The 10,041-nt window shown below is 40.2% G+C and overlaps 1 protein-coding gene across 8 annotated transcripts in view; it reads right to left on the reverse strand.

Annotated features, from left to right (window-relative positions):
* Positions 1-1,770: 1,770 nt before the first annotated feature.
* The window catches only part of LOC118339783 (target of Nesh-SH3-like), a gene marked incomplete at both ends in the record, with an annotated part of 19,792 nt that continues 11,521 nt past the window's right edge, over positions 1,771-10,041 (reverse strand). The window contains 10 exon segments of one of the 8 annotated variants that reach the window (XM_035677510.1): positions 1,771-1,876; positions 1,972-2,181; positions 2,261-2,350; positions 2,697-2,822; positions 2,905-2,973; positions 4,475-4,561; positions 5,968-6,033; positions 7,413-7,601; positions 8,082-8,159; positions 9,312-9,512. In XM_035677510.1, coding sequence (XP_035533403.1) covers positions 1,771-1,876; positions 1,972-2,181; positions 2,261-2,350; positions 2,697-2,822; positions 2,905-2,973; positions 4,475-4,561; positions 5,968-6,033; positions 7,413-7,601; positions 8,082-8,159; positions 9,312-9,512 — 1,222 coding nt within the window. 8 annotated transcript variants of the gene reach the window in all.

The following is a 10,041-nucleotide window of genomic DNA, read 5'->3' on the forward strand; positions in this document are numbered from 1 at the left end:
AGACGTCTGGACCTGCTCAGGTCGGGGAAAAGCCTCCCACTCAGTTCTGATGTGAAGATTAAGAAAGGACCTTGCCGGAGATGAGCAACGGATGGAGCAGGTGAGGGTGTTGAGGTATCGGGGACAATGAAGAATTCCTGAATGAAAAGAAGAATTGTAAGAGAATAGTGCGTGACGCAATATTTTTGGTTTTTGTGGGAGGGTATTGATATTCGATGTCGCAAAAAGACAGTTAAAAGAAAACTTCAGCTTTTTCAGGGATTGGATGGGGTTAAAGAAAAGAACGGAAAAAGTAGATCTCTGTGGTTAGTGGAGAGCTTGAGAGCTATGCAGTATCGGTGATACGCTTGATCGTTGAATATCGGGGAAGCGTAGGGGCGGTATTGCACGTTCTTATCGAAAATACAGTCTTTTGTCTACAAGAGACCTTAGACATTTGTCAGAAATTGCTGGTTTTTCTGCGAAAGATGTAGTGTGTGGAGATAGGTTTATTATTTTCAATGCAGTAGCAGGGCGTAACTGCGAGTAGAAATATTACCAGAGTTTTGGGTATTAGGTACTGGATTACGTGCAGGTAGGAGGTACTGTATCTACCAGAGTGGTAATTAGACTGTTACTGCAGTAATAGAGTATTAGTACAGAGTGGTATTAGTACTTTTACTGCAGTAGAGTATCATTACAGAGTGGTATTAGTACCTTTACTGCAGCAGAGTATTATTACAGAGTGGAATGAGTACTTTTACTGTAGTAGAGTATTATTAGTACTTGGATGTGGGTTTTAACATGTTTCTAGACCTCAAATGTTCACAAATGTCCACGCAAAATGAAGAACAACCTGTCTGCTCGCAGCTCAGTGCTTTTAGATGCTTCTAGCCACCTTCCTTTACACCAAATACTTTTCCCATATCCAGGCTCATTGAAACCTCAGTGAGCTGTGACGGACCAACTCTGCTTATTTTGACTCTATGAAGGTCTGGCGGTGGCTGCACTCTGTGATTGCTCGGCTGCCTCGGTATGTTTGGACAGCTGACTGCAGCGCGGGCCGGAGCGCCATCGGAGCGGGAGGTGGCTGGCATTCTGTCAGATCTGAACGCTCACGGAAGAGGAATATTTCAGGAGGTGCAGCAGTGTAGAGGCGATCAGACCTTTCACTGGTTTCATTTGTATAATGAACTAAATTCGATCCATCATAGCCGTTTTCAGCTGTTTCAAGGCCCTTGGGCCCCCAGATGTTTTTACTTTTGTTCAATATATGACATAATATTAGGGGTGTAAACATTTACAGATACGAGTAAGGAAAACAGTTTTAACGTTAGCGATGCAACTACATCGGTACACCGACCGTTGGATGGATCGAAATGTACGATGAACTGGTCCAGTCTGCAGTGTGGCTCGCCGACAATGCTGACACCATAAAATCTAAAGTTTGGAAGACATTTGGATTCTGTAAGAAGGGAGGGTTGGACTAAAGTCTGTCCATTTGTAATTTGCTGTTGGATTTTATGCAGGCGACGAGGAGTCAGTAGATGCTAATACAGCTAGCATAAGCAACAACACGCCAAGACACAGATAATACATTCCAGCCACAACTGAGCTCCAAGTCTATTCATGAATATCTGATCCTCTTTGGTTTTGCTTTACACTAGTTTTGCTATGGTCTCTTGGTCTCAATGGTCTTTTGCAACACTCTTTGAGGGACCTGTTCTTTGAACCAGGTCTGACTCGGACGAATTGTTGAGTAAAGATCTGGATGGATGTGAGGGAGAATACCTGCTCTCAGGTATGAGGTTCTCCACAGCGGTGTGAGTCTGGTTGGTGGTCAGGATGGAAACTTGCTCGCCGTCAGGTCCTTTAGCAGTGGAGATGACTTCATACTCTGAGAAGAGGACAACAAAGTCAAGAACCACAGAATCACCTGAAAACTCAAAAAATTCTTGTATGCGTCCCAGTTTTATTTTTTTTGCGTCATACCGGTGGTGTCATTGTCAGTTTTCTCCCAATCCAGGATGATAAAGGATGGGCATCCCTCCACCGTCACCACCGTGAGGTTGGAGGGCGGAGACTTGGGCGGACCCGTTACATTTGCCTCGCCCGGTTCATCTTCAGGGAAGTAGTTGAGGGAGGAGGTGATGGAGCAAGGCTCGTCCGGTTTCTTCCCCGTTTGGTAGACGACGTGAGGTGCTGTGGGAGCAGGAGAGAGACTGATTAGTCCGGGTTCAGTGCCCCGTATACAGTTTTCAGATCGATTTGTTCCACTTACCCACATAACGTTTCTTGCCCAAGGCATCAACGTCAGAGGTTGGCTGGGATTTAAACAGCTCTGAGTCCTCCCAGGTTTCCTGTCGACTGGCTGAAGAAAGAAACATGAACAGACACAATTTTACAAAGGTGTTTTTAGTGCAAGATGCCGAAGAATCTACCATGAAAATTGTAGCATATCAAGGTTTTTTTTTATCTATAGCTGTGCATTTAATTTGCAAGAAGAATTCCCCAAATTGATTTCCAATAGTTGCAACAATCCATCCCATTGGTGGTTTTGTCAATGTATGACAAAAGGTTCATAAATGCTGAACAAAAAACGGCCTTGTTGGGTAAACTACAGTTTACTGCAACTACAATTAGGTCTTACTATGAGGGAGATTTTGTCCTTCACCTTGTTAGTCAGTATGCTAACGTAAAAGTGGAAATCTTCCTACCGGCTGTTGTTGGCGTAGCAGTTGTGGTCTGTTTGCGTTCCTGTTTGGTCGGTTTGGCGGTTGCTGCTGAGACTTTCGGTTTCAGGATCGTCAACTTGTCCGTCAGCTTAAAGTTGTTCACTTTGTCTGTTTCAAAAGATAATTATTAATATCTTCAAGAAAAAATACTACTGTGAAATGTCCATCCAAGCCCTTTGTTAGTTCTTACCCGTTTCTCCGGGTTTCCCCACCAAGTTTGGTTTCTTGTTGATCGGTATGATTGGGCGAGCAGGGGATCCTGGAACAAACAATAGATATCAAACATTATCTATATTGATCATAAAATATGTCTTTTATCTTCTACCACCAGCAGTTTTCCCAACCTTCCAATAACAGGAGGACTCAAAGATGCCTTTACTCTTGCAAAGTTTATTTAATGGAAAACAGTGGAACACTCCTTAGTGGTATGTTAGACAACAGAAATGTCTCAGGTTTCGCCCGTGGACAGTTTCTGTCTAAATAAGGTGAAGCTTTAAAAGTGACTTTGGCTCTATTTTCTAGCTAGGTGCTCTCTAATCTCCTGGAAAATCAGCTTTTTTTTCCCAGAGTAGAACTCGATACCCGTTTCCAAATGCCAAATGAACCTGAAAACATGAACAATCCCTTGTAATTCCTGTGTGTTTTTCTAAAATCCAACATAGACCCAAGTCCAGAACCTGCAGCCAATTACACCCCCCTTCCTTCTCTCATTTAGGGAGAAGCCAAAATTCTTCACAATCAAGGAATTGACCCCATTCCAAAACTAAATGGAATAAATGCAAAGCCAGAAACATGAAAGATGATGGAGTCCTGAAAAGTTTTAGCTCTTAACATGAAACAATACAGACGCATTCCTTTCAATCAGTTACATGTAAATATGTATGAAGCCAGAAAGGACGCCAGACTGCCTGTAGAGCTGCTCTTTGGTGAATATTTGCTGTTCTTGAAATTATTTGGGCTTCAAAGAACTCTTTTGCTTCGTGGGTAAAGCTTCTATTATTCTTGAACAGTCGGACATAAATTAAGAGTTCCCTGTCAACAAAACATGGAACCATTAGATGTACAAGCTTTAGAAAATTATTCAAAGGAGTGCTTTTTATACTGGGGGTCATAGTGGAAACTGCTGTAATTATAGTTCAGTGATGCCTTGTGATTACAGTGCAAGGCTAAATGAAATAAATATTGGTATGATTTTCTCTTTTCACACACAAACAATCCTGCAATAAAAAGCAAACAGCGGTTTCCATTTGATGAAAACTGCTCGATGCACGCCATGCCGCCCTTGTTGCGTGAGGGTTTTCTAAACACAGCATCTCGGCTGCAACATGTCTGAAGCTCATCGCACTCGCAATGCTTGCAATCAAGCAAGAAGCAAAAGCACATGGAACCTGGACAAGAGCATTTAAAAGGGATAACTGAAAAGGTCCAATCCATACGCCAGGTTTGTCACAGGTTAATTAGAAACTGTTTCTTCTTTTAATTTCTGCGGCGAGAAAAAGCGCAAAGCTCTGCAAAGTGAGGTTCTTTAAAAGTAAGCTAACGATCAGAGGAGCACATACTTTCCGAAAAGGGAAAGTATTTTCCACAGGCTCTGCCGAAGCTTCTGGCCAAAGCTTTCAAGCTGACGGACGGTATTTCTCGACTCTGGACACTTAAAACGACCAAACCATGCAGTCTTGGCGGCATAGAGCAACTGAAGCGCCAGTCAGCACACGGCATGGGCAAGTTCTGGGCGCAGACAAACTCATGCCTTTACCAACCATAAAACCGCTCTTCAACTGTGGGACTCGAACGGTCAAACACTTCAGGGAACTCAGACTTCTTATCCTCCAGCAAGGAGTTGTTCACTGCAGCAGGAGAGGCGCTGCAATTAAAACTGGGGTCTGTCTTTAACATTTTCTACCATACCTTTTGGTTTATCTTATTATTCAGACAAAAAGACTCATTGAGCGTTCCACTGTTTCGCATTTTTAACACAAAGTCCAGAAAGTTCCTGTCAAAATGTTCTTGATCAACCTGATATATATGGTCACATAAAATACAAAAGACAACAGACCAATGGAAGACACCAAAAACCAGCTCATGCCCACTGAACAGGACGACCATGCACACCATACCATGCACATTGAATCTCTTGACCCCATTTCTACCTGGTATTAACATGTTTTTAATTGTGAGAATGCGGTTTGTTCAGGCCAGATCTGAACCAGGGACAGGACTACAAATTAGCCTTGGCTAGACAAGTTGAATACATTACAACTGTAGGATTTGCATTTGTGGTCAAATATTGAGCCTCGATCACAATGTGGGTAGGATGGCAAAAACAAGACATCTTATTAATACCAGGTGTAAATGCGAGGCGCCATTTATGTCTGACATTATGTTAATAATAATACTATTCTGTAAATACATGCATAATTACATATTACATGTCAATTTCTTAATTTAAACACAATTTAACTTGAAACATTCTTGTGGATGACATGAAATGACATTTAAGACAGAACGTAAGAAACACCAAAAAAAAGAAATGCTGCGAAGAACAAATACAAAAAGTTGGTTTGTTTCCCAGATTTCAGGATTCTAGAGTGAACAATATTAACTCGATGTCCAAACACTAGCTTTTTCAGAGGCTTTCAGCTGCATCTTACTGTCTTCTTCAGTAGATGGAGCTAGAAAACAATCAGAAAAAGCTAACAAGAGTTAATTTTCTATTTTTGTCAAACGACTGTCTCTAAGGTATCCAAAAATAAAACTTCCTTTTATATTTTTGTGTAATAAGCAGCAATCTTTACATGGTTATAAGACCATTACAGTCGAGCATCCAAAGAGTCTCGAAAGGTCTCAACAACCCAACCCAAAACCCTGACCACAACCACAAACCCAGACTTTTAAACACCCCCCACCACCAGCACATGGAGCATGGAGCAGTGACACAATCTGCTGCTGTTACTGGCTGTAACCAACTCAAATAATCAAGCTCCAACTCCAACATCCACTTGATTATTTGAAGAAGTCCTTGCCAGAAGCTTTGTTGAAAACCTGCAGAAGCTCAAAACACATCGGACAGAAGGCAACACGGACGGACAGACCAATGGATGGATGGATGGATGGATGAAAATTAAAGTATTAATAAACAAAATGGATGGAGACAAAAACACCAACATGAGCTGCAGTGGGAGTGAAGAGGCTGCAAAAGCGACTGAAGGGTTAATGATGAAACACAAAATGACGAACAAGGTCTTTTTTTTACCCAGTCGAGGTCTGGACCATATGGCTGGTCTAGGTGGGGAAATGCCCCGGTGCGGCTGTCCATTTACTGTTGGGAGAAAACCAAGTGTTACGGCGGGAAATCAACTGAACCCGACACGAGAACAACCATTCAAGTCAGTCAGTTTGGTGTCGGCATAATGAGATTGGATGAATCACAAGTCAAGCAACATGAGGATTTTGTTGTAGCACCTCAGAATCTTTTCCATTTCAAAACATTGACAGGTTTTGTAAGTGGAAAATGTTACAAAAAAACTTTGCGTAACTTGTCATTGACATTTGTAATTATATTTGACAATTTACTGATTAACTGATCAATGAAAAAACATGTCAGCAGTTCTTAGGTTTACAAATTTCAAACAGGGAAAAAAACGTATTATACTTACTCTATAGGTACTTCTCAGAAATACTGCTAAAATCCACTGAATATAAGCTATCAAATATACATTTAAAAGCAAATAAATTTTTGTAATGACAAATTTGCTGATATTATTTTAGTAAACAGTTATAGCTCCGCCAAAATCCCCAAATGTCTTCCTAAATCCCCCAAATGTTTTCCTCACATTTGATTTTCAGAAATTTGGTAAACTTCAGTTTTGAAACATTTAACAGTAAGCTGGCATTCAATTCCTAAATAAGCAATGTTACGATGCGTAACTTGTCACTGACGTTTGTGATTATTTTTGCAGTTAAAAAAAGTGAAATTAGTTTTCAGTTTGCTTCCAAAAAACATGAGATATTATATCTTCCAGATTTTTCTCCAGTATTATATTCATACTCAAATTGTGTGATCGCATAAATTAACCTTTCGAACTTTAACTGGACTCATTCGGTTGTTCATGTGTGACGTTCATTTAGCAAACAAAACGCATCAACAGTCAAACTGAAAACAAGGTGAGATTTGTGAAACGTGAACCACGCTGTAGAAACCTGTTGGGAATTTCCTTTCCTTTCCCTTGAAAATCAAAAGAATATTGCATCAAAGCATCAAACACAGAACCAGGATGTGAATGAATGGATGAACACCAAACCAATCCAAAACCCCAAAGTGAGCAGCTTCACTGGAGTACCAGTACCAGTGACCAAACAATGTTCGTTCTATGGCTCCAAGAGCTGAAACCACCACTGTGATACCTGTGCTCTGCAAAGCCTGGAAAGTGTCGGGAGGAAAGGGTTTGATTAATTGTTCCTTCATATTACTGATTTATGTACTCTAATTCTTTCCCAGACCCTTGAACAGTTAAAGTCCTTCAACAAAGGATGTCAAATATGAGAAACACACAAATTAGTAATATGAGGCCACAAATGACTAGTTCATCAAACATTTTCAGGCTTTGCAGGTTACACAGAGGACAGGAGTCATCTGGGGGAAGTCTCAGAAACAATAATGTCAGACAGTAAAGAGGAGTGAAGAAACAGGAGGATTACCCCCGAGTATCCCAGAGGTCGGGGATGAGTTACTGGGTCTAGAGGAAGAGTGGGGCTGTCTTAGGCCATTAGAGAAGGGAAAGAGGGGGTTTCTTGATGCAGGCCTCATGGATCTGACAACCGTGGTAGCTGCCGGGTTGTAAGGCTGCAAAGGCAGTGTCGGAGAGAGAATTCTTTTGCTGCCTTGACCTAAAAGATCAAAAACAGTTGCAGGGACTGTGTTACAATCTGATCTTGTTTTTGTCTAAGTTGCCAGTGAAGCGAGCTTGCAGCAGCCCTGAGCGGTGATGTTAGTGATGGAAGTTTTTACTCTTAATGGACCATTAAATTCAACGTGATTCTATTCACAAAGTTTGATGGTATCATGATAAGTTTTTAAGCGCTCACAATCTTAGGAAACCACAGTCATTTAAGCTGCTGATGAGTTTTGATGACGCAACCATGACTGTAAGATTGTGTGCCACATGCAGACATTGGAGGCCATGTTGCATGAAATGTGTTTTAATTCCCGGAGCGAGCAGCCAATCCTGTGGACAAAAACTTCATTGCACATTTATCTGGAAGCCGACTGGAAGCTCAAGGGAACAAGATGGTTGCAGAGACAGACAGAAAGAGCAAGACTGCCTTTGAATGCAAGACACAGGAAGCATTTCATGAGGTCATTGTTACCCCAGTTGTTATTTTTGGCTCTCTCATTGGCCAGAGCTGTTCTCAGCAGCGATGATCCATCCTGTGATTTGCTGAAAGCTGTGTGGGAAAGAGAAGGTTAAACGCTAAGAAGACATAACATGTTTTGGTTTAAGAGATGGTCCACAACCTGCTGAATTAAAATTTATATGAGAATTAAGAATTATTCATGAAAAACAGCCTGGAAGTTCATCATAAAAAGAGTTAGTCTTGAAACTTCAACTGTTTGCAGATGACACTCATATTTTCATGAATGTCCTGCAGGGAGTCCAGTAAAGTCACAAAGACAAGTAGGTTTTCTAAACACTCATTATTTCACTTCATACCAAGGTACAAAAAGAAGGTATGATGATAAATTGAGGGTTAAGTGTCAAAATTTCAGTTTTCCAAAGGAGAGTGACATTTTTGAAATCATGATTATTTCATTTCCAAACTAAGAGCAGCACAGCCTTGAAAATGTCAACTGTTTGCAGATGACACTCTTATTTTTGTTTAGATGGTACGGAGACAATCTCAGAGGGGGGGTGTTTTTTCTTGTGATTTAATTGTCTTTCGTATACAAAACTGAATTGTAGTAACTGCTGAAGTTTGGCTGTGATTTCATATGTCTCATATGTCAGTTAGCCTGTTAAAAGTCAGAAAGAAAGATAATTATTTAAAGTTATGACCACAAAATAATTGTGATGAAACAAAAAAAAAAACACCATCACTTCACTATTTAAGGAAACACAAGCCATGGAAGTTGGAATGGACATTACCAAATTCTAATTTTTGTATTTTGATAGCTTCAATTTTTTAGCTCCAAAATTTTAAACAGCAGTAAACTGATAGCTAAGTCTGTAATTCTTTTCATGGAAGTCCTAAACTTAAAAACACAAAGATTTGTACTCTCAAAAGAAAGGTTCGGCTTTAGTTAGTAGGTAGTTTCTAAATGTAAAACAGCAGGTAATTGACAGCAGCTTGGCCTTTAAAGGATAACTGTTTGCAGACAACACCCTTACTTTCATGGAGGTTGTAAAGAGCCTGTTTGAGATACAGTAGCATTCCTTTAAATATCAAGGGGCTTATTTTAATTATAATCTGTCTCAGCAGGTGCTTTACAGCAAAACAGCTATTCTGTAAGCACAAACGGATTCAGCTTTTTTCCAGAATGTGGCGATTATTTCACAAACATTTAAATTAAAAAAGGGTAGGTTGATAGGTGGAAATTACCAGCAGGGTTATGAGGCTTCTCGGGTGCATTAGTGGGCGCCTTAGTAGTCTGCCCCTGACGCAAGTCGCCATTGGAGGATAATTTAAGGAAGGGGGTGGTTGTGGCGCTGGAGAGAGGGACTTTGGTGTGCAGGAGTTGGGGGAGGGCAGGAGGACGATCCGCTGGTCGGTTGGTGTCGTTTCTAACAGAGTTTCCTTTGTCTGGGGTGAGAGAGGAGAGAGGTAACGTGATCATGGGAATCTTAGGTTTGATTTTAGATTCAGTTCAGATTGATGTTGGACTTCTGTATCGTAAACTCAACAGACATGCATTTTGCTCATCTCATCATCACCAACACTTATGGAGAAATGAAAGTCACCAGATACATGTCTTTGAAAGGTTGGAAGTCTTGTAAATTTTATTTCAAACAGGACTGGGTATCAACCAAAACTGACAAAGCCTGTTAATTTACATGTCTAATGTACAATATTGTGAAAAATCTGTAAATAATCATAAAATGAAAAGAAAATTTCATTTGTTTACACAAAAAGATTTAATTACATTTGCAATCTATGTATAATCTTTATTTTATTTAATAGATTAAACTGTTAATACATTTCTAAAACTATGTAAAATAGTGACATTAACAGTAAAAAGTATTAGTTGTGTAATTTTAATGGATTAGTTAGTTAACTGACAGATATCTTACAGCATGATAAAACTGCCAAATACAGTTTTTACAGGTAAACA

This window comes from Morone saxatilis, unplaced genomic scaffold, assembly GCF_004916995.1.
Source record: "Morone saxatilis isolate NCDOM2014 unplaced genomic scaffold, NCSU_SB_2.0 Contig6, whole genome shotgun sequence".
In the NCBI taxonomy this organism is placed as follows: domain Eukaryota; kingdom Metazoa; phylum Chordata; class Actinopteri; family Moronidae; genus Morone; species Morone saxatilis.